The sequence below is a fragment of the Colobus angolensis genome, unplaced genomic scaffold, assembly GCF_000951035.1.
Source record: "Colobus angolensis palliatus isolate OR3802 unplaced genomic scaffold, Cang.pa_1.0 Scaffold206, whole genome shotgun sequence".
Lineage (NCBI taxonomy): Eukaryota > Metazoa > Chordata > Mammalia > Primates > Cercopithecidae > Colobus > Colobus angolensis.
Window position 1 is genome coordinate 2,292,596 of NW_012115222.1, and position 26,128 is coordinate 2,318,723.

The following is a 26,128-nucleotide window of genomic DNA, read 5'->3' on the forward strand; positions in this document are numbered from 1 at the left end:
TCATGTTTCTTTTCCAATGCAAAACAAAAATATGAATGCAAGTTTTGTTTGACTAGAGAAAGATTTTGAAATGTAAGTGAGTAAATAAAAAGAAACAATTTAGAAATGGGAAGTAAAACACTGAAACTTATTTTGGCAAATTCTGCCTCATAACTAGTTTCATTTCTCTCTATTCTCAAGCCCCCAACCCCGCATTCCAATTTGTTCTCAAAGACCTTCAATTACTCCACATTGACTACCAAATAAAATAGATGTGCTGTATTTGGTATTTCCCGAACTTCACAATAATAACCTCACTTCCTTCTCCAGTCATATTTCTTCTAGTGATATTCTAGGAGACAAGTTTCCTGAAGCCAGGTTCTACAGCACCCAGACAACAGTGTTCAATGACGACTCCCACGGTGACATTTCTCCTACAGAGTTGAATCTATACCTATTCCAAGCTGATAATTTTGTGTTCGCATATACATGTGTGCATAAATATATTATTTTCCTATAGAGTTCAAGAAAATCAAGTCAAGTGTAGGTAGTGGCAGTAATTTTCAACCTTAATAGAAAGCTGACGGCCAAATTATACAGTAGTCCTCCCTTATCTGCAGGGTGTACGTTTTAAGATCTCCAGTGGATGCCTGAAACATTGAATGGTGCTGAATCCAACTGCTTTCAATTTGAACACGTTTCTGTTCATATCTTCCACCCCCAAATTTAATTCCTTTTCCTTCTTAACTACACTTATCACACATTGTGGCTGTAACTTTTGCAGTGTGAGGTGCAACAGCAAAACTAACATGAAATTCTTTCTCTTCCTTCACAATTTCATGGGTAGATTTGTTCTTACCATAGATCTTAGCAACCTCAGCATATGATTTCTTTTCTTTCCTTGCTAAGTAGAGAACTTGCACCTTTTCACTTAAAAGAAGTACTTTATGGGCTTCTCATTTTATATATATCCGAATTGCTAGCATCAATACTCTTGAGTTCAGGGGCCATGATGAAGTATAATAAGGTCACTTGCACATAAGCACTGTGATACTGTCAGTCGGTGTGAAATCTGAGATGGCTACTAAGTGACTAGTGGGTGTGGAGCCTATACAGCATGGACATGCTGGACAAAGGAGGAGTCACATCCTGGACGGGCTGGTGTGAAAATTCACTGTGCTACTCAGAACAGTGCACAATTTAAAATTTATGAATTGTTTATTTCTGGAATGTTCCATCTAATATTTTTGAATAACAGCGGGAATTGTAGAAAACAAAACCGTGGAAAGTGAAACCGTGGATAAGGAGGAACTAGGGTATTAAATGAATCAAACTTACTATGCCGTGAGCCAACTGGCAACAGTAACCCTAAAATAGTTTATTTGCTCAGTTGCAGAGACTTAATATTTCACAAAAAATGATTTACCTAATGTAAGATAGGAACTCTGATTCATCTGTAAAACACAAACAATTCTCATTCAAAGACATGACATGAGACTCCCAACAGACATCTTACTTCTCAAAGCAGGCTGTTAGCATGACAGTGAAGAAACCACTCATGCTGGAGGCCCTGACATCTGGCCACAGCATCTCCACAGCCTCAAAGTGGGTAAGTGGCAGTTCAGTGTCACACTAGCACAGAGGTTGGAGTCAGAGAGGTCAGGATTTGAATCCTGGCGCCATTTATTGGCTGAAAAACACTGTGTGAGTCACTTAACCTCTCTAAACATATTTCTTTTATCTGTAAATTTGGAGTAACTATACTTATCTCACAGGGCTACTATAAGGACCATATGACATATTACATAGGTCCAGAGCAGGCATATCCTCCTGCTCCTCTTAATAAGAATAATAATGAAGAATATTTTACTGGACACTTATTAGAAGAAACTGAAGTATAGAGAAGATAGTAGCTTGCCTGACTCTTCACAGCGATGAGATAATGAGGTAGTGGAGAAGCCCAGTGCCTTACACATGGTGTGTGTAATATCTTAAATGATAGCTGTTATTTTTACTACTACCACTGTTTCTTCTATTACTAGGCTTCTACTGTTATTTATGATGACAATATGGCATTCTGAAGGCAAGATTTGTATCTCTTATGTTCACTGTTGGATGACCTGATATATCAGTACATTTAATCAAATACATTCAGGCCACAGTCCTTTTATTGGTGGCCTAGGACTTCTAGCTTACATCCTTGACTCTGTATTTCCATCTCATCAACCTATTTCTCTTGGGCGCATGAGAATCATTAGGGAATCATGAAGACCTACAGAGATTCTGGCAGTTAGCTTGCTGACACACTAACTGCCTGGTTTGGGGAGAGAGAGAGACACTGCCCAAACTGTCACCCTCTAGTGGACCAAACAACACCATTCTTTAAGTATGGGATTAATTGCCCTAATTCCTGCACTACATGAATCTTTAGTGCCAGTAAAGCTAACAGTGTATCTGTTTTCCTCTCTTTCTACCTATTGTCAGCTTAAAATTGGAACAGACTAGGTTAAATGCTCAGGAAGAGAAATGTGAGGTTAGCTCACTGTGCTGTGATTATGCATCAAAAGACACTTCATAATCTCTATGCTCACAGTAAGACAAATGTCTAAGCCTTGCTCAATAACAGATTACCTTTGCCATGACTGTGAAGCACTATTTCATCTTTCTAAATAAACAAGGGAGAGTATACAATGGTTTTAATTTGAATATATTTAAACACAAAATTAAAGGTGTCTTTTTTTGTATAGTAACTATTTTCAATAGAATAAACAAGTTCTAAGTAAATAAGATGTTGACTACATTCATGATTCATAGCAACAAAAGAACCTTTAATTACTGCATTGTCTCCCAAAGCAGATTTTAAAAAATTTTTCTCGTGCCTTTGTGTCTTTCTTTATTCCCAAAATGACTTTGGCAACATAAAACAAACTCAGTTGGCTTCTGAAACTGAAGTCTTTGCAATGTCCCTCAATACTGGTACGGTTTACTTTAAACAACTCATTCAGCCATTTCCTCAATATTTTATAATCATTGCAATCTTCATGCCTGTTTGGGCTGTTTTGTCATTATAAAGACCCAGTGTATTGAGCCTTCAAAATGCGAGGCTTACCGATGCACCGAGAGCCATCTGTTGAGGTTACATATCCACGTGGACAAACACAAAAATAGCTTCCCACGGTGTTGGAACATTCGCCAGTTTCACATATCCCAGGAATGATGCTGCACTCATCAATGTCTAATCAAGGGAAGAAGGAGAAGATGATTGAGAAAGGCCTTCATTAAATAGCTTTTAAAAGAGATTTTTTTTTTTAAGAGTCTGAGAGCATTCATGGTTGATTAGGTCAGATCATATAACCCTGAAGATACTCTTGTTTCAGGCCCCAGAGAATTTCTCACACATATCTATGGGAACTGAGATGAAAGTAAACTCCCATGGCAGTTAAAACAAGGCCAACTAAAGCAGAACTCTATATCCTTTTTTAAAAATGCAATTTAAATTGGAAATAAGTAAAGATGTCAATGTTTTAGTTTCCATTCTACATCAACTAGGGAATTATCCCACTAGAGCCTTAAAAAACACATAAATGGATTACATTTTAAAATATAGAATAACTGTATTTGAAAATGTATAACTAATTTTCACACTATTTGAAGCAATGAAGAGTGGCAAATAACTTTTTTTAAAACTTGGCTTCAGGACATGTTTTTGTACTTATATTTGAATATGGGTGTATTTGACATTCTGGGAATAACTTTAATCTAAAATAATACAGAAACATGGTAAAGGGCAAAAATTTGGGAGGCTTTGGGAAGTGTCCAGTTTTCCTATTGTACCTCCCTACAGTTACCCATTCAGCATACTCAATGCTGGAAATAGTCTTATTTCCTTTCCCATTAATGAAAAGTCTGCTTTCTTAAAAATTATCCCTAAAGCAGAAAACCCAGACATTTATATAAACTTTTAATGTACTGCTCTTCTAGTTCAGTAAGCAGAGAGAGGTGGAAAGTCTAACAAAGCTGCAATTAGGGATAACTGGGAGCTAATTGCTAATACATTTAAAAAGGAAATGAGTCATTGTGAGAAAAATTCAGCCAAAATCCTGGGAGGTGGCCGTCTTTTTTAAAGAACAGAGGTAGCAAAAGCCAGTAACTAGAACAAACAACAATAAGAGCCATACATATAGATAATTACTGAAAAGCCAAAGTAAGCTTTTAGTTTCTCTTTTTTCAGTTACATTTGTTCTTTTAAAATGTCCAATAAAAAACGAAAAATAATTATATTCTTATTATAAACACACAAAATATTTTTAATCCCACACTTAAAAAGAAAAAGGTTGCCAATGCCTTTCTTACATTCTTTTATTGGTCTATTCATTATTTTTTTCCATTTATTCGGACAAGTCACTCTTGCCTACAAGCTTTATCATGAAATAACTTTATCATGAAAGAAGCTTTAATCATGATAAATAATTTTATCATGATAGAAGCTTTATCATGACAAATAACTTTATCATGAAATAAAAAACGTGTGTTTTCTTGGTATGTTCTCATAAAAAAAGTTACCAGATTCAGACATTCTCTGAAATAGTATCTTCATTTGAGGCTTAACACTTAGCCACTGAAAACACAGAGGTACAAATCAAAAATCTACCAATTTCCCAAGAGAGATCAGAATTCTAACATGAATTGACTACATGAGGAGTAAATACAAAATGTGGTCAAAGAGCTGCCATCAGACTTAATCCAACAAAATAAAACCATGTGTGCAAAATTAGAACCTGTTGCATCCTGTGTTGCTATCTTAGTGCAGTGCATCTTAATACAACTGAGCATGGATTCAGAAGAGATGAAACTAAACAGCTGTACTTTAATTACAACATAAACTTTCATCACCTCTGGATAAGGAAGAGAAAAAGGAAAGAAAAGAAGGATACAAGATAAAGCAAGCATTAAAAAAGTGAAGAACTAAAACTTGCCTTCTCACTCTCTTAACATCTAAAATTATATGAATTATCGAGGTGCTTATGGAGCCCAGGATTTATGCAAAATATTAAACATTAAGAGACTCAACTTCTTCATTTAAACATTGGCTTTTATTTCTAGGCATTTCCTTTCATAATAAAGAACTTCCCTATGCCCTAGTCTTAAAACTCTTCCTGACAATAAAAAGAATAGAAAATTAAAAGATGTTTGGCATTTTCTTTTTTTGGAGAAAAAAGTCTGGGCCACAGAAGAACATGTGGAATGACATTAAATTTGTGGTTTTCATGTTAAAAATTTTATTGTGCAAAAAAAAAAAAAAACTATGTGTTTCACAATTCTTATAATTGAGTAGGAACCCTAAAAGGTTAGCTTCAAAATAATTATATATAAAAGATTCTCCATTTTTGTATAAAAAATAGAAATGCTTTTATTTTTGGGCTAGACATCTACCATATTATAAAAATTAAAAAATAAGGTACTTTTTTAAAACAACAACAACAACAAAACCCCAAAATACTGACCAAAACCCCTGCATTTTAATACAGTGATGCCCAGTTGAGGCGGGAGAGTTCCCTTGAGCCCCTTGCGGGACTTGAGACAGGGGTGGCTTGTTTACTTGGCTGCCATCCTCAAACCCTTTGCGGGAGGGGAGCACATAGGTAAGCAGGTGCAGGGGCCAGGGTGAGTGTTTCCGGATGCTGGCAGAACAAATCCTGTACCAGCCCATGGCAGTGTCTAGGTGTTGCTGGCGACCTCCGGAGCCCCAGAAGGTGTCTGTTACAAACAATGCCCTTTTAGCTTTGCCATCCACAGATGGCTTAAATGTTAAAAAGCTCAGTGCCTAGGTGTGTCCCAAATTCTTGTCTGGCATCCAGGGAGAATCAGGTCAAGTGAAGGAATTGAAGGATGGTGTATGCAGAGGATTTTACTGAGCAATGGAAGTGGCTTTCAGTGGGATGGGGAGCTGGAAAGGGGATGGGGTGGGAAGATCATCTTCCCCTGGAGTTTGGTCATCCCTACCTGAACTCCTCTCCAACTGCAGTCTCTGATGTCCAGCTGCCTCTTCTCCTCTTGACATTCAGACGCTTCCTCTCTCCTACCTTGCCATGGTGCTCTGCTCCTTTGCCAGTGGAGCTTGGAGTTTTTATGGGTACAGGGTAGGGGGTGTGGCAGACCAGGGTGGTTTTGGAAAAGGCAACATTCGGGCAGGAAAACAGGAATTCATGTTCTCATTTAGGGTCACAGGTCCAGGCTTGAGGGTGGAGCCCTTGTCAGGGACCCCCACCCCTGTCTTTGACCCAGGATTTCCCTGCCTCCTGTCTGTACCACAGTGTTTATCCATCAATTTAAGTTTAACATTAACATTTATGTTCAGAAGGATACATGCATTTAGCTCTTTTGAATATTAGTTCTTCAATACTGTATGTCATAATCAGATTTGGAAGTAGTATCTCCACAAATATAAAGCATATGTTACCTATGTATAAACAAGTGTGCCTAAAGATGACAAGTCTGCTCATGGGAAAAAGCAGAGTCTTAACAATGGGAATTGGTTGCATCCATGTTCTGCACACTGAATATGCTGCCACCCATCTCTCCTTGACCTTTTTTGAAACTATATCAGTTTGCAGCTTTGGTCTGCAAATATCAGAAAAACTGATTTAAACTGATATAAATCAGAAATTTAATAGCTGTCATATCTGAAGTCCAGAAGTGGTTTCAACCAATGTGTCTGGCTCAGTTTCTGTGAGATATGTTCAGTTAGGCCTTCCTCTGTATTTTGACTTGAGCTGCCTTCCCTGATGGGAGCAAAATGCATACAGCAGGTTTAGGCTATTCCTTTGACTGGGACATCTAGTGGAAGACAGTGTCTTTTCCAGTGCTCTGTCCTGAGAGGAAGAAAACTTTTTCCAGAAGCCCCCAGAAAATCATCCCTTTTGTCCTAATGTCTTGAATTGGGTCACATGCTAATTTTTGAATGATTCCTCTGGACAGGAAAATGTTCTGATTGGTACAGGCCTGGAGTCCTGAACCAATTTGTGTGGCCAGTGGAGTGAAGTTAGCTTCCAACTAATAATAAACAACAACAACAACAACAAACAGCATGGGCAACTGGGTCTGAAAATACACCACAGTTGAAGAACACAGAGTGTACCAGAATAGCTGGGAAATGGATGGACAATAAGCTTAGCTAGTTAGGCTTATACTAAATCCTGAAGAGCCAAGCCAAGGACTGTGGCTTTTATTCTGAAGGTGATGAATAGTGTCTATGAAGGAGTTTAAACAAAAGAATTACATAAGCAAATCAATATTTTAGAAAGACAGTCCTTGTGTTTAATGTGGACAGATGATATAATAGTCCGGGGATAAATGTTGAGAGCTTGAAGTAAAGGCTTTATGATGAGGAAGGGAACATATATTCAGGAGATAATTTGAAGGAAAAATCAACAGGAAGGACTTGGCCACCAGAAAGAAATCTCATGCTACTATTTTGATTGACAAGGATGATGACATAGTGCTATTAACAAAGAGTGGAACACAAATGGAAGAACACGCTTTACAGTTAAGTTGAGCTTTGGACATTTTGATCCTGAGATGTTTGAAAGAAACCAGTAAAAATTCTAATCTACAGAGCTAAAAATCTGAGTATGAAACTTAGCAAAGAGGTAAGTTATAAAGATGGACATTTGTGGTTTATCACCAAGTATAAAGATTGCCTTTGAAGTTATGGCAACATATGAGATTTCCAAAGAAGATAAATGAAAAGACTGGAATTGAAGGAGGGAACCATGATACTCATCCACATCTAAGAAAAAGTCAGAGGAAGAAAAGTAGAACAGGAGTCTGGGAAGGAAGGATCATGGAGGAAGGAGGAAGAATGTGAAGAATGGAGGCAGAGGAAGATCACTGTGGAAACAGGGGGATTGTCAAGTGTGACTTCAAAGGGCAAAAAAAAGAGAAAGACTGGGAGGTCTTTGGTAATGTGAAGACTCTGAACATAGATTTTTTTTATAAAAAAGAAAATCCAATCTAAACAAAACCATCTGACAGATTTCTGACTGCCAAACAACATAAGCTCGTATTTGTCAACCAACATTTCCTGTAAATCTTACACTAAACAGAATATAATGAATAATTTGATAAGTAGTGATAACGTGATCTCGGATATCACTGAATTCTAAGAAGAACACCCTGGAGAAAATGTCCATTCTTATAGGTACATGTCACAGAAAAAAGCCATCCATGTAACAATTATGTTACAGAAACTTAGTATAAATAAAACAAGAAACTTTGTTTTAAAAACGTGTTCTTAGAACATTTTGTTTCCATTGATACCAAGAACTATACATATTTGGAATATTCTGTGAAATGTCTTTTTGATACAGAAAAAAGGAAGCATATTTTTGCATACACTGAACTTCTACTTATTTGTACACGGTTTGACATTAGGAAAATTCATGATTGAAGTGTTAAGTGCAATAATTTGCTACCTATTTCCAGTTTTTCTAAAGACAACAGGCAATATCAATATTATAAATTGCAATGGAAAATTGATGTCTGCTTTCCTCTTTTCAGATTTCAAAAGCATGGTGTGTATCAAATGTACTCAGAATTTTATTGTATATTTATAAGCAGCTTTACTGAGATATGATTCAAATGTCACACAGTTCACACATATAAAGTGCAAAACTCAGATGATTTTAGTATAGTCACAAGGTTGTGCAGCCATAACTACAACCTGATTTCAGAACATTTTCATCCCCCCAAAGGAAATTCTAGCCTATTAGCAATCATTCTTTCTACTCCTCTCCAAGCCCTAGGCAACCACTGATCTCATTTCTGTTTCTATACATTTGTTTATTCTGGACATTTCATATAAATAGAATCATAAAATATGTGGTTCTTTGTGTCTGGCTTCTTTCACTTAGTTTATGTTTTCAAGGTTCATTCATGTTGGGGCATGTATCAGCACTTCATTCCTTTTAATTGCTAAATAATATTCTGTTGTGTGGATATACCACAGTTTATCCATTCATCAGTCAATGAATACTTGGGTTATTTCCATTTTTTAATTTTTGGTTATTACAAATAAAGTTGCCATGAACATTCAGGTATTCATTTTGTGTAGACATATGTTTTCATTTCTCTTAGATATACACCTAGAAGTGGAATTGCTGAGTCCTATGGTAATTCTATGTTTAACTTGTTGAGGAACTGACAAATTGTTTTTCAAAGCAGCTGTAATAATTTACAACCCCACTAGCAATGTATGAGGGTTTTTCCTCATACACACCACATCCTCACCTTCATTCATTATTATCTGCTTTCTTTTTGCTTGTAGGTGTGAAGTTGTATCATATTATAACTTGGTTTGCATTTTCCTAATGGTTAATAATGATGAGCCATTTCCATGTGCTTATTTGCCTTTTGCATATTGTCTTTGGAGAAATATCTGGTCAATTCCTTTGCCCAGTTTTTAATTAAGTTACTTATGTTTTTAACTAATAAGTTACAAAAATTCTTTACATATGTCCCACACGTTATATGATTTGCCTCTGAATTTTCATGTGAACTTTTTAAAAAAGTTTTCATTAATATATAATATTTGTACACTTTTATGAGACATATGACATTTAGTTACATGCATAGAACGTGTAATGACAAGTCAGGGCATTTAGGGTATCCCTCACATCTTGACTATCACTTCAGTGTGTTAAAAATATTTCAAGTCCTCTCTTCTAGTTATTTTGAAATATAAAATACCTTGTTGTTAACTATAGTCACTCTACTCTGTTATCAAACATTGAAACTTATTCCTTCTATCTAACTGTATGTTTGTACCCATTAAGTAACTTCTCTTCATCCTCCACTATGGTCAAACATCCTTCCCAGCCTTTGCTAACTCTTAATTCTACTCTCTCACTCCATGAGATCAATTTTTATCAACGTCTGAATGAGATCATGAAATACTTTCTATACGTGCCTAACTCATGTCACTTAACATAAATACCCTCCAGTTCTACCCATGTTGCTGCAATTGACAGTATTTTATTCTTTTTTTTATAACCAAGTAGTATTTCATTGTGTATATATAATCACATTTTTCAATCCATTCATCCAGTGATGAATGCTTAGGTTGATTCCATATCTTTGCTCTGGTGAAAAGTGCTGCTATAAACATGATGGTGCAGGTGTCCCTTTGATATAATAATTTCCTTTGAATAAATGCTCTGTAGTGGAATTGCTGAATCACATGGGAGTTTTATTTGTATTTTTTTGAGAAATATTCATACTGTTTTCCATATTGGTTGTACCAATTTACATTACCACCAACAGGGTGTAAGAGTTCCCTTTTCTCCACATCCTCACCAGCATCTGTTATTTTCTGTCGTTTTAATAATAGTGATTTTAACTGGAAGAAGATGATATCTCATTGTAATTTTGATTTGCATGTCTCTCGTGATTAGTAATACTGAGCATTTTTTCATTTGTATGACCTTCTGAGAATCTCCATAGTTTGCACTTTTTTTTTTTTTAGATGGAGTTTTGCTCTTGTTGCCCAGGCTGGAGTGCAATGGGATGATCTCGGCTCACCACAACCTCCACCTCCTAGTTCAAGCAATTCTCCTGCCTCAGTCTCCCGAGTAGCTGGGATTATAGGCATGCACCACCACATCCAGCTAATTTTGTATTTTTTAGTAGAGACGGGTTTCTCCACGTTGATCAGGCTGGTCTCAAATTCCCGAACTCAGGTGATCTGCCTGCCTCAGCCTCCCAAAGTGTTGGGATTATAGGTGTGAGCCACTGCGCCCAGCCCCATAGTTTGTAAATATTTTATTCAACTTAACAGGACTAACTCCTCACTCTGTGGATTGTTTCTTGGCTGTGCAGAAGCTTTTTAGTTTAATAGAGTCCCATTTGTCAATTTTTGTTTTTGTTGCCTGTGCTTTTGAGTCGTAGTCATAAAATACTTGCCAAGACAATGTCCTGGAGTGTTTCCCATATGCCTTCTTCTAGTAGTTTTACCGTTTCAGGTCTTACATTTAGGTTTTAATCCATCTTGAGTTAATTTTTGTATATGGTGAGAGATAGGGGTCTAGTTCCATTCTTCTGCATTTGGATATCCAGTTTTCCCAGCACCGTTTATTGAAAATGATGTCCATTCCTCAATGTGTTTTTGGTACCTTTGGTAAAAATCAGTTGACTGAAAATAGGTGGATTTACCTCTGGGTTCTCTATTCTGTTCCACTGGTCTAGTATCTGTTTTTATGCAAGTACCATGCTGTTTTGGTTACTACAGCCTTGTAATATATTTTTGAAGTCAGGTGAGTGTGATGCCTCCATTGATTCTATAGGAATTTTAGGATTGCTTTTTCTAATTCTGTGAACAATGACATTCATATTTTGATAGGGAATGCACTGAATTTGAAGATTGTTTTGGGTAATATGATCATTTTAATAATATTAATTCTTCTGATCTATAAGCATGGGATGTCTTTCCATTTGTTTGTGTCCTCTTCAATTTATTTTATAAGTGTTTTGCAGTTTTCTTTATGGAAGAATTCGCCTCCTCAGTTAAATTTATTCTTAGGTATTTTGTCATTGTTTTTGCAGCTATGGTAAACAGAATTACCTTCTTGAGTTCTTTTTTTTAGCTATTTCATTATTTGTGTATAGAAATGCTACTGATTTTGTATGTTGATTATTTTATCCTGAAAATTTACTGAATTTATTTATCAGATCTAAGAGTTTCTGGTACAATTTTTAGGATTTCTAAATATAAGATCATGTCATCTGCAAAGAGAGACAATTTGACTTCCTCTTTTCTAATTTGTATGCCTTTCCTTTCTCTTATCTGATTGCTCTGACTAGGACCTCTGTAGTCTGTTTAATATAAGTGGTGAACGTAGTCATCATTGTCTTATTCCAGTTCTTGGAGGAAAGGCTTTCAGCTTTTCCCCATTGAGTATCGTGTTATCTGTGAGTGTGTCATACATGGCCTTTATAACGTTGAGGTATGTTCCCTCTGTGCAGTTTGTGGAGGGATTTTTCATGAAGGGATGATGGATTTTATCAAATGCTTTTTTCTGCATCTATTGAGATGATCATACGGTTTTTGTCCTTCATTCTGTTGATGTCATGTATAATGTTTATGGATCTGCATATGTTGAACTATCCTTGCATCTCTGGTATAAATCTCATTTGATTGTGTTGTGTTATCTTTTTTGTGTGCTGTTGGATTCAGTTTGCTACTATTTTGTTGAGGATTTTTACATCATGTTCATCAGGAATATTGGCCTATAGTTTTTTTTTTATCACTGTTGTGTCCTTGTCTGGTTTCGTAGAATACATTAAGGACAATACTCTCCTCTTAAATTTTTTTGGAAATAGTTTGAGGAGAATCGGAGTCAGTTCTTCTTTATAAGTTTGGTAGAATTTGGCAGTGAATCCATCCGACCTGGGCTTTTCTTTCTTGGGAGATGTTTTAGTACTGATTCAGTCTCATTGCTTATATTGGCTTGTTCCAGTTTTCAATTTCTTCCTGATTCAATCTTGGTAGGTTGTACGTGTCCACTTCTTCTAGACTTTCCAGTTTGTTAGTGTATAATTGATCATAATAGTCTTTAATAATCTTTTGCATTTCTGTGGTATCAGTTGTTATGTCTCCTTTTTCGTTTCTAATTTTGTTTACTCATCTCAACTAATTTTGTTAGTCATCTCTCTTTTTTATTGATTAGTCTAACTAGCAGTTTATCGATAATGTTTATCTTTTCAGGAAAATCAACTTCTCATTTTGTTGATCATTTGTATTGTTTTTTCAGTCTCTATTTTGCTTAGTTTTGCTCTGATCATTATTTCTTTCCTTCCACTAATTTTGGGTTTGGATTGTTCTTGCTTTTCTATTTCTTTGAGGTGCATCAATAATTGTTTTATTTAAAATCTTTGTACTTTTTCTAACCCAGGTATTTATTGCTACAAACTTCCCTCTTAGCATTACTTTTGTTGTATAACATAGGTTTTGGTAGGTTGTGTTTCCATTTTCATTTGTTTCAAGAATTTTTTTTAATTTCCTTATTCATTTCTTCATTGACCCATTGATTTCATTCTTCAGTGGTCATTTAGGAGCATGTTGTTGAATTTCCATGTATTTGTAAATTTTTCGATGTTTTTCTTCTAATTGATGTCTTGTTTTATTCTATTGCGATCCGAGAAGATATGTGGTATGATTTTGACTTTTAAAACATTTGTTGAGACTTGTTTTGTGGCCTAACATATGGTCTCTAACCTGGAGAATATTCCATGTGCTGGTATAAAAAATGTGTATTTTGGATCCATATGAACTTTAGGATTAGTTCTTCAATTTCTGCAAAAGAGCAAGCTTCAATTTTGACAGAGATTGTGTTGCATTTATAGATTGATTTGGAGAGTACTGCCATCTTAACAGTATTAAGTCTTTCAATCTTAAGCATAGTGTATATTTCTATGTATTTAGATCATTCTTAATTTAACAAGGCTTTACAGCTTTCAGTGTACAAATCTATCACTTTCTCTGCTAAATTTATTCCTAATCCATTTATTCTTTTAATCCTATTATTAATAAAATCCTTGTCTTAATTTCATTTTCAGAATATTCACTGCCAGTATAAAAATAACATTCATTTTTGTATATTGATCTTGTACAATTGCAACTTTGCTTAAATCATTCATTGGTTCTAACAGTTTTTAGAGAACACCATAGCCACTTTAGTGGATATCTTATTCACTTCAGTTGTTACCTTGTCCAGTAAACATGTGTTGTCTACAAGTAGAGATAGTTTTACTTCTTTTTTTCCAGTCTGGTTACCTTTTATTTACCTAATTGCATAATTGCCTTGGCTAGAACCTGTAGTACAATGTTGAAGAGAAATGGTGAGAGTAGACATCCATCTTGTGCCCAATCTTAGGGAAAGCATTAATTCTTTCACCATTAAGTATGCTGTTAGTTGTAGTTTTTCATAGATGCCCTCTATCAAGTGGAGAAAGTTCCTTTCTATTCTTATTTTTTTCCCTTTCTATTCTTAATTTTCTGATCATTGTTATAATACAAGGGTATTGGGTTTTTTTCAAATGTTTTTGGTTTTTTGCATATATTGAGGTTACCATGGCTTTTGTCTTTTACTTAAATAATATATTACATGATTTAATTTTCAGATGATGAACCAATCTGGCATTCCTGAGATAATTCTCAATTGATAATGATGTATAATTCTTTTTCTTTTTTTTTGAGATGGAGTTTTGCTCTTGTTGCCCAGGCTGGAGTGCAATGGCACGATCTCAGCTCACCACAACCTCTGCTTCCCGGGTTCAAGCGATTCGCCTGCCTCAGCCTCCCGAATAGCATAGATTACAGCCATGCGCCACCACGCCTGGCTAACTTTGTGTTTTTAGTAGAGACGAGGTTTCTTCATGTTGGTCAGGTTGGTCTCGAACTCTCAACCTCAGGTGATCCACCCACCTTGGCCTCCCAAAGTGCTGGGATTACAGGCGTGAGCCACTATGCCCAGGCAATGTACAATTCTTTTTATATGGGACTAAATTTGATAATTGACAATGATGTATAGTCTTTTCTATATGGGGCTGGATTTTTTTCTTGAATTTTCAGAGACTCTATATTGTTGGCATTTTTTTAAAAATGTATTTCATGAGTTAAATTCTCATTTTACTTGGGAGGGAGTCTACCAAGGTACATATATCACCCTTCTGGAAGCCTTGTCCTCCCATTCCATGTTCTTTTTAACTGAATTCAGGTTTTCTAATTTAACATGAACCATTAGCCATTGGAAGAGATCTTACTTATTACATTCTTCTTATAACCAAGATAGCTGACATACTAACTTTTCCAGACCAGCCACTTAACATAAAAACTTTTTCCTCTAATACAGAATTTGTTTGTGGGAAAGGGGGCAAACGTAATCCCCAGGATCTTCTTTTGATTTTTTTTCCATACAGCATAAGAGCATACATCAAAGCTGGCAAGGATAGTTATGAAATTTTTAAATTATCGTTGTTTTACCTTCAGCTTCGATAAGCAAATGTCAGTTTTACCTATAGTACAATCATTGATCAAAGATATTTTTTATAGAAAAAGGTTGAATCAGACTGAAATTTAAACACATTGAAAATTTAGCTTACTGATGTAAACTAAATGGCCATAAAAGGGTATATCTCTCAAATAAATATTTTGTTTGAAATAAAAAGAAACAATAGTTAATGAAAATGATGCTATTCATTGTTTAAAACTCTCAACTTCTCTTCTTTAAAGAAATCAAATAAACAGATATTGATTGGGCTTATAGTATTCATTCATGAACTCATTAAGTAATTGCTAATTAGAATGTGGCACATATACACCATGGAATACTATGCAGCCATAAAAAAGGATGAGTTTGCGTCCTTTGTAGGGACATGGATGCAGCTGGAAACCATCATTCTTAGCAAACTATCACAAGAAGAGAAAACCAAACACCGCATGTTCTTACTCATAGGTGGGAACTGAACAATGAGATCACTTGGACTCGGGAAGGGGAACATCACACACTGGGGCCTATCATGGGGGGGGAGGGGGAAGGGATTGCATTGAGGAGTTATACATGATATAAATGATGAATTGATGGGTGCTGACGAGTTGATGGGTGCAGCACACCAACATGGCACAAGTATACATATGTAACAAACCTGCGTGTTATGCACATGTACCCTAGAACTTAAAGTATAATAAAAATAAAAAAATAAAATAAAATAGAAAAAAGAAAATTCAGTAAAAAAAAAAAAACAAAAAAACGAAAGAAAGGCCTTTGATTTGCCACATACCAAATACCTAAATGTGAAACAAGGCACAATATGATTTATTCCATCAAAGAAGACTAACAACATGCTATCTCAATTCAATCATGAGAATCAGCAAAAGTTCTTGGCAGACATAGTAAGTGACTGATAAAGGCCCCTAAAGAATGGGGTGGAACTTTGGTATGCAGGGGAGACAGGAGGGTGGAGTTCTTCCAGACAGTGGAAATACTATAGCTAAAGTGCGGAGGTAGCCAATTACAAGGCATGGATGAGAAATGGGCAGTTTCCCATGACCTGAGGGCATTTACTTAGAAAACAATAAAACCAGAAAGTTAAGTGACATGCCTACAATGCCATTTTCCTTAATCTGTCCTTGCATTATAGGCAAAGAGGAGTGACCGAATCATTAAGCAGGCAAGGGGAGTGATCAGAACTTCACTTTAGGCAAAGATAGCTACTAGTGTCGATAAAGATGATTAGGGCTGATAGGTCAGGGACAGTAGGGATGATGGTATGGTCTCAATTCCAGCTAATGAAGGTGGGACTGGGAAAGAAAAGAATACATGAAAAAATATCCTGAAAGTAAAAGCAAGAATAGGGAAAAACAGCAGTAACTTTCATTATTGAGCTAATATTAATAAAATCAGTAAATTAAAAAATATATTCTGGAAAAATTAATGGCTTCATGATCAACAATTTGAGTTACTAATATCTAAAAACTGTTGACTGTCTAGAGGAGGTCTTTGCAAGGTGATTGGAATCTATGGGTATATATAGACAGCTGAAACCATCAACGTGGATAAAATCAGTTGAGATGAATAATATAAAATGAAGAGATCACACGAGAAGAAAAATGTTAAAGATAAGTCCTAAGGGGACATATTCATATGAAAGAAAAGAAGCAAGTGAAGATAAAGTAAAGTTAAAACAGCATCACCAGTATTACTGAAAAGCTATTACACTTTAAGGAAGTCAATAGCAGTAGGCAGCATAATAGGCACCCAATGATATCATATTTAGAACTTATCAGTATGTGAGCTTACACGACAAAGAGAATTATGGTTGTTAATCAGCTGATCTTGAGATGCAGAGATAATCCTAGATTATCTGGTCCTCTATCCAATTTAATTACAAGAATCCTTATCAGTAGAACAAGGAAATAGAGTGTGAGATTCAGAGACAGATTTGAAGATGCTACACTGCTGGCTTTAAAGATAGAAGAGACCACAAGCCAAGGAATGAAGGCAGCCTCTAGAAACTTGAAAAGGCAAAAAAAAAAAAAAACGGATTGTGCCCTAGACACTTCAAAAGGAATGAATCCTGCCAACACGTTGATTTGGGCTTGATTAGGCCTTTCTGACTTCTGATCTCTAGAATTGTAAGACAATAAACCTGTTGTTTTAAGCCACAAAGTTTGTGGCAACATGTTACAGCAGCAAAAGGAAACTAGTATGTTAAGGAAAAATATTTAAGAAGAAACAATAAGCAAGAACACCAAATGCAATGAGGGATTCTAGAGAATACAAGCAATGTTACAAGAGGATAAGAAATAAGTAGAAACTTGAGCTCACTGGTATACACTAAGCATTTGGGAAAATTTGCAGTGAAGAAAGGCAGCGAGAAATAGTACAGTGAAAAGTGACTAAAGAGATGAAAGAGTGGTTTTGTGGTTAATGTGTTTTAGGATGGCTTTGTAGGTAAAGAGGAAGAGTCAGGAAAGAGAAGAGATCCCTACTAGAAAATGAACTAACTAATGGCAAGAGTTAAAAGGAGTACAGAAAGGTGATGGAATTAATGTGCAGAGCTGGAACATTCTGCTCTGGAAAAATGTGAAGACACTTCATCAAAGACAGGGGAAATGGAAAATGAGCATGTAGTAATAGAACTGAGGTTGAGTAAGTTCATGTCAGATATCTTTTACTCTTCTCAAGAGAGTAAAATAGAGTACAGATGTTACAAAATTTTACTGTGTGTAAGAATCACATGGACAGCTTATTAAACATGCAGATTTTGACTTCCAGTCAAAAAGCTTTGGTACTATCCTTTTTTTCTCAAACACACAGCACTGACAGATGACACATAACAAGAGAAAAACAAACAAAAAAAAGATGCAGCTGGTTTCAAAATAAAATATAAATATTTCTTTGGACCACAAATACTATTGAAAAGCAGTGAGCTAAGCTGAAACTATTTGGACTCCTTCTCCAGAAGCCATCAGTTGTGGCCAAGAGACTGGGATTATACCTGATGATAACATGGTGGGATAAATTCTACAGCAAAAATAGTACAAGATAGTGAGAGAATGCAGAAGAGAAAGGGGCCAGGAAAGACTTCCCTGGGAAACTGACAGATAAATTGAAACAGATAAACAGGCCATGAAAATCAAACGGAATATTCTTCTCCAGGCAGAGGGAAGAGCACTCACAAAGGCAAGATGTGTTAGTCCATTCTCACACTGCTAACAAAGACATACCCGAGACTGGGTAATTTATAAAGAAAAGAGGTTTAGTGAACTCACAGTTCCACATGGCTGGGGAGGCCTCACAATTATGGCAGAAGACAAAGGAGGAGCAAAGTCTCATCTTACATGGTAGCAGCCAAGAGAGCATGTGTAAGGGAATTCCCCTTTATCAAACCACCAGATCTCGTAAGACTTATTGACTCTCAGAAGAACAGCTTAAGAAAATCCAGCACCATGATTCAATTACCTCCCACCAGGTCCCTCCCATGATACACGGAGATTATTGCAACTCAACGTGAGATTTGGGTGGGGACACGGCCAAACCATATCACAAGGCAAGAGAAAGTATAATTTATTGAAGGATCTAAATAAATCTACCTGTGTCTGAATCAGAATGAGTGGGAAAAGGTTAGGCTAGAGAGGTGAACAGAATGATCAGGCAGGAATTTTAAACAGGAGATCCACGTAGGAAACTGACATGACTAAACTTGTGATCTAGAAAGGTAGTTGCGCTGCAGTGTAGAGAAAGGATTGCAGTGGAACACGTAGGAGATAGGAGTCCTAAACAAAAGCTGTTTCAGAAATCTAGAAGAGAGACAATAGTGACAAAGGCAGGGAAGTGGATGAATTCAAAATATATTTAGGAAATATATTTAGACTCCATCCAAATGTCTTGGTGATAAAATGGGTGATTTGTACCCAGGTTTATAACTTGGGAAAGCGAATGAATAATTGTGCCAATTACTGTCATGATGAACATGAGAAATGATAAGATACATGTGGGGTGGGTGTAGTGGAGCTGAAGACTCGGGCTGTGTATGTTGAGTTTGAGATAATTGTGGGATGTTTAAAGTATATGTGTCTGGCAGTTGGCTGCATACAAACGTGGGTAACTCAGAAGAGCGAGCTGCATTATAGTTTTGGGAGACAGCTGCTTATACGTGATTTCTCCGCAGGGATGTTGTGGTAAGATAAAAAATGCAAAAGTCCATCTAGTGACATCAATGAAATTAGTTTCACTTGACTTGTGAGAATAATCCCTAGATTAGAATGGGTTCGGGAGTAAATCAAAAGAAAGAAAACAGAGAATGATTAGGGATAATTCCAAAGTTTGATGTGAACAAGAAGGAAGAGCGAGGGCAGTTACCCAAGGAGAAGACAGAAAGGGAAGGGTATTTTTTAGAATGATGGAAAACACCAAGGGTTGTGCAGAGGATAAAAGCCTGTGGTCTGTCACATTATATCATTATTGTTGCATTATTTCAGGATTTTACTATAGTACAATATATATTCTTTCTTGTCCCTCTTTTCTATTGTTATTAGTCTAAGGAAATACATTGAAAATAGTCTTTGTTAACATTAATGGGAACTAAGGGAACTTTTTAATTAAGAGTTTTTGTTCACTTAGGCTGAATAATTGCATTTTTGAAAGGCTACTACTGCAGCAAAGTAATGAATGGTTCCCTTTTGGCCTGACATCAATACTGCATCTTTCTAAACACTAATTTGCAGTAACTCAGGCATGAAGTAACAATGGTGGCAAGAGGCAGCTCCATCACAGTGCGTTTTAACATTTAACAGTCTGAAAGCTATCTCTATTTCAAAATACATAAAAGTCACTAGTAACACAGTCAAACAATATGAGTTTAAATATTTGGTCTGCATTCCAAAGCAAATATTTCTTGGAAAGCATAGACATTTGCCAGCAGTAGTTTTTCTTTCTCCCTTTTTCTTTTCCTTTTTTTCTCTCTCTGTCCCTCTCTCTTTTTCGGGGGGAGGTAATTTGTTCAAGTGGAAGTATTTTGTCACCCTTTGTTAGTCCAAATTTAAGACACATTAGGACAAACTTCAAACATAAACCACAGACCTTTAAGACAAGTGAGATCAAGTTATTTATGTTTTAAAATACTGAAGATTTAACATAATGACACTAAGCTTCTGCAGGGGAATATATTTTAACAATATATTGTGGCAAGCTGTGAAAATCATGTCCTCCAGAGTATTTCTTTCCTCCAATCTTCCTCACTTTTCATAATTGCCCTAAACATTTTAAATAAAGGGAAGTTAAATTGAAAGACTCCCTTAATGTTGGGTAAAATCTAAAAATTCAGCAACACAAAAGTCAGGAAATTCCAAAGTTAAATTTACTATACTTATTTGAACTTGGCAAAGCTGCAAGAATTTAGAACTTGGAATGTAGTATTTAATAGGGAAAATTTAATATTTTCCCATTAAGTATCAGTACATGAAGGTATAATCATAAAATCCTGAGGATTTTAAAATGAATTTTGGCATAATGCAGTAAGAACATTAATTTAAGAAGTCTTGGTCTGTTATCATTACTCTAACGATGCATCTAAAAATCATTTATTTTGTATCTTCTAAATAAATGGCACCAAATGAAAAAGAAATCCATCCTACATTCCACCATAGAATTAGCATATAAATGAGAATTAGCCTCTGTGTTTTTCATACTTATTACCATAAAAAGAAATAAACTCAATGAAAATGGTACCCTCATTCACTGAAACACATACATGTGCAATTTTTATAAAGAATGTTAATCTTCAAATTCATAGAGTTAAATTTTCTTACTATTGATTGATTTCCTTATTCTCTTAACAGGTTACATTCATATGTACCCTATTTAAATTTAAAAAGTAGCTGCATATATTGAACTACACAGACCTATCTGTATATATGCATAAAGTAGGTTGTGTATGTGCGAAGGCATGAGCAGAGAGAAGTCACTACTAATGCTTTGCGTGTAAACCACATACTTTGATTTTCTCAGTGGGGTGATGGAATTGCATAAATCCAACAAGTCATTCGCTAGCATTCTCTGTGCAAAACGACAAATTCAAAATAGCTGAACGGGGAGACTACCAATTCTGTGGCTGACCCTCACTCGGACCACACTCTAACTGTGCTCTAACAGCACAGACACATTCACATTACACATCTGGATAATTCTCAAGTGCACCCAAACACTTCAGAGGTCTTCACTGAGACTTCAAAAACCTTCATATTTGAAATTCCCTTTTCCTTAAGTTACTAAGAGCACCTGCTGTTTGATGATTTACGCAAAAGTTAAACTTCTGTCTGTAGACTTAGGATGGTAAGTCATGAAGCTGAAAGTGTTTTGAATAGTTTCATGTCAACTGAGAGAATATATGGTAATGGGTATTTGAATCTGATAAGAGTGCAAGCAGAAAGCAACTATTTCTCCCACAGTCATTTTGCATATTCTCTCCTGACCCTAGGAAATCTCATGCAATTCACACAGGTTTTCCCATCCCCTTTAGATAAACAAAATGTCCACTGAAATCTAACAGCCTAATCTTTCATTCAGTTAAAGCTTCCCTTCTTCCTAGGGTGAGCATCCCCCAGGCTCAGAAGCCCTCGGTAATGAAGGGGCATGGCGTCTTCTTTCTTCCATCTTTCTAGTCCTTTCTTTCTAGCTGGTAACTACTATGAGCACTTTCAAGGTTGCAGTAAGGAAGTGAGAGGACAGGTACCAGGAATAAAGATCTTTCTTGATTATGGAGCTATAATCTCGTGGACTTTTCCTTCCCAGTCTCCATTGCTGGTGCTTTCTCATCTCCTGCACCTCTAAATGTTGAAATGTTCTAGGGCTCAGCACTTGGACTTGTCTATAAAAATGCCTCCTCTGACTGACTTTATCCAGTCTCATGGCTTTAAAGACCAACTCTAAGTTGAAGACTTCCACATTTATATTGCCAACCTTGCCCTTGCCCTTGAATTTGACTCATACATGCAATTACAAATATCGATCTAAATGTCTAACAGATGTCTCAAATTAACCCTCTAAAACTGAGCTCCTGAGACGGAGCAGGGACCCCTTGTAGGGGCCTGAGCTTCTGCCGCCCTTGCCCCCCACCACCGCCCCACAAAGCATGGAAATAAAAGATAATCTTTAGTTCCTTTGAGAGAAAGTCCATGCACATAGCTAGTCCTGAGAAGTAAATGAGCCACTTAATAAGAAAGAAGGTTATCGTAGCTTAAAACAATAACCAAGGAAGTTAGAAAAATGGGATTTTTGTTCTCTATAGAAACTAAATATAGTACCTTAGCATTATATCCCTGTGTTGTTTTTCAGAAACCCAGACCCCCACCAAAAGGATCTGCTGGCACACAGACCTCAGACCGAAGGGAACTGAGGACTGCACTCTGACCGCCATTGTTTGTTCTAAAGTTCTTCTTGAGAGACCTGGAGAAAGCCATGCCCGCATGCCACAGCTAACATTCTTTTCTGCTGATTTCAAAATTTTAAATAAAGCTGCTCTTTATTAACCAATCACAAATTGGAAAACATTTGACTCTACCTATGGTTTTGTAGCCCCTGGTTCCAGATACCTAGCCTCTTTCAGTCAAACCAATGTATACGCTCCATGTATTGATTTATGACTTGCCTGTAACTTCTGCTTCCCTGCCTTTAGAAATCCTTATCTATAAGCCGTTGGAGAGTTCAGGTCTGAAGCACGAGCTGCCTGATTCTCCCTGCTGGGCACCCTGCAATAAATGCCTCATTTTCTTTTGCTGCAATCTTGATGCCAGTGTTTGGCTTAGCTGCACTGGGCAGGTGAACCTAAGTTTGGTGTGGTAAACATTCCCGATAACTTTCCCCTCCCTATGTTCTCCCCACAGATGTTCTCCATCTCAGTTAATGGTAATTTCAACCTTCAGTTCTACAAGCTTTGAAATTACTCAATTCTTTTCCTCTCCTACCCCACAACTGATCTGTCAACAAATTCTGCTGGCTCAGCCTTCAAAATACATCTGGAATTCAACCACTTCTCATCACTTTTACCACAAAAACCCCTGGTCCAAGCTACCATCAACTCTCACTTAGATTATTGCAGGAGCCTCCCAAGTGGTTCCATGCTTCCCCACTTGTTCCCTTATTATCTTGTTACCATCCAGCAGCTGGAGTAAACCTTCCAAAATGAAGGTCAGAATACTATACTTCTTAACTGAAAACCTCTAATGGCTCCCATCCTTGAGAATTCAAACTAAAGTCCAAAGTATGCACCGTGGCTGGCAAAGCCCCTCCCCATTTGGCCCTGGACTACATCTCTAAACCTATCTCTTACTAATTAGTCTCCTCCTTAGTGCTCAGCTCCAGTCGCACTGGCGGAGCTCCTGATGTCGTCCCCTAGACACTTCAGGGGTACCTCTACCTCAGGGGCACTGCGCTTGCTGGACACCATCAGGAATTCAGCCCTGGCTTATCACTTTACTTCCTTCAGATCTTTGCTGAAATAAGGCCATGTCAGTGACTTTCCCTGGTTGCCTGTTTAAAATTCCATACCACATTAGCATTTTATAGGCTCTCATCCTGTTTTATTTTCTTTCTGACATAGTACAGACTTTAGTTGTTTACTGACTGTCTCTTGTCTCTATAATGTAGCCTTTATGAGAGCAAAGACTTTGATTTGTTTTGTTCATTACTCTGTTCCCAGGGTCTAGAAGAGTGCCAGAACTCCATAAATATATTTTTGTATGAATGATTCTGGTATCAGTGCTGTCTGGGTGTGGCAGGTCCAAAGCCTCTCTGCCACTTTAATATTTTGAGAATCCTCCCAATCCTCAGGTCTCTCACCTCTCACAGATGATTCCAGGGATAACAACTCCTCTACCTGGCCACACTCATCGACCCCAGGTTCCTGACAGCTCATCCTCATGCTGGGATCAGCCACCCTCCAGGTAGTGTCATGGACAGAGCCCCTCTCAGGACAATTCAACTCATCTCTTTTCTGTGAGGCCCTCACCTGGCAGACAGGAAAGTCACATGCCCTCTGCCTTTCAAATTCTGGAAACACAGAACAGCCTTTCCAGGTGTGAGTCAGGCTGTACTCCCTACTTTCTCCCTCTCCCACACTCTAGTTCATGGATGACACTTTTCAAAAAAGATCCCCAATACCGTTCTCTTCAATCTCCTTAAGGATTCTCTTTTTATACAGCTTGGAGGTGAGCGATGGGCTACTAAAGGCAAAATAGTCTTTCCCTTCCTTTCGTCATTTCCATTCTTCCTCCTCCCACTTCTACTGCCCACCGGCTATACAAATACTAAAGTCAATGGTTTACAGTACAGTAATATTCCTTAAAAAAAGGCAAATGAAATTTTAATTATCTTCTTAAAGAGGAACAGATTTGAGAATATATTTTATTCATGAAATCCACACCATTTTTTAATTCTAGATAGAAATATTAATAACTAGCCACTACTAATAGTGTTTACATATACTAGCATAAAGGATCTATAAACAATGCAACATTACACATTATGGAAAAAACATCAAAATAACAAACTTCCATCTTGAAACTACAAGGAAAATAAAGATATAGAAGAAATATTTTAAAATGTATAATCTCACATTAATGCCAGGATACTACACTTCCTGTTTTGCTTTACTTGTTAATTATGAGAAATGTTTTTTCTATCATAGTAAATAAAGAAAAGCATTCCATGTAGGAGAAAAATTATGATAATTTAATTTGTGAAAGGTGATATGCTATGAGTTTATTAAGCTTAATTAATTTCTAAGCCTACAATTAAATTTTTACAGTATGGTTTCACTATATAAATGAGAACTTTTTTTTCTTTTGCAAATTTCAAGTTTTCTATTACAAAACATCTTCAAGGACTACAAATCTGTTGTCCTTAGAATTCAACAAAACGAGAAAGCAACCTCTGAGACTTTTTTCACATATCATTCAAAGCACTTTTTAAAATTATTATATTTCCTTTCCTGTGTGTTACCTTCTAATATTTCGGTCATTTTTCTATTAGGTGTTAGCCATTATCTTACCTATTTCTAGGAGTTTGGCTTTAATTTAGCCCTTTGCCTTCAATGTCACTTGCAAATATTTTCTCTTTGGCATTTTTCTTTAGATATTCTTTTTGATGTCTTTGCCAGTAGAAGTTTTTCCATTTTTCTTTTTTTTAAAACTTTTATGTAGTTGAATATATCAGTTATTTTCTTTTATAATTTCTGGATTTTGAACATAAAAGAATTCTCTTATGCTGTATTATTGTACATTTATTATTCTATCTTTTTAAAATTTAAGTCTTTACTTTTTAGTTATATTTGGCTTACTTCATTATTATGTTTTACATTCACATTTCAAACATAGCACTATGTTTAAAGCACTTCCTTTCTTATTCACATTCATATCTAAAACAGAACCTATTTATGTCTAAGCCTATAGCAGTAGTTGCTTATATGTTTTCTCTTGCAAAATCATATTGAAAAAATAAAATACAGGCCAGCGCGGTGGCTCACACTTGTAATCCCAGCACTTTGGGAGGCCAAGGTGAGTGGATCATTTGAGGTCAGGAGTTCAAGGCCAGCATGGCCAACACGGTGAAACCCCGTCTCTACTAAAAACACAAAAACTAGCTGGGTGTAGTGGCACAGGCCTCTATTCCCAGCTACTCAGGAGGTTGAGACAGGAGAATCGCTTGAGCCTGGGAGGTGGAGGTTGCAGTGAGCTGAGATCCCGCCACTGCACTCCAGTCTAGGCGACAGAGTGAAACCCTGTCTCAAAAATAAATAAATAAATAAACAAAACAAAATACTGATTGCAATAGCATGAACTTCTCTTCAAGTGCCACACTGACCGATATCCCATGAAGTATACAGGTAGACAAACTCATAAACATAGAACAATCCGAAATGATTTTGATAATGTTGAGAGAATTTCATGTCTTCTGATTTCAGGAATGCGCAGGTTTTAACAGCAGTATAGACAATAGTAGAGAAGATTAGAAAGAGAAGTAATATAATGAAGAGTAGAAAAAATAGGAGGTGATAACTGGGAATAAGTAAGATAGATCTACAAACAGTAGCAGGC

The 26,128-nt window shown here is 36.5% G+C and overlaps 1 protein-coding gene across 1 annotated transcript in view; it reads right to left on the minus strand.

Moving 5' to 3' along the window:
- Positions 1-26,128, minus strand: part of FBN2 (fibrillin 2) — a 276,012-nt gene that overhangs the window by 144,446 nt on the left and 105,438 nt on the right. Inside the window, exon 8 of the mRNA XM_011942098.1 lies at positions 3,089-3,214. Within this exon, the coding sequence (XP_011797488.1) occupies positions 3,089-3,214 (126 nt within the window). The remainder of the gene's footprint in view (positions 1-3,088; positions 3,215-26,128) is intronic.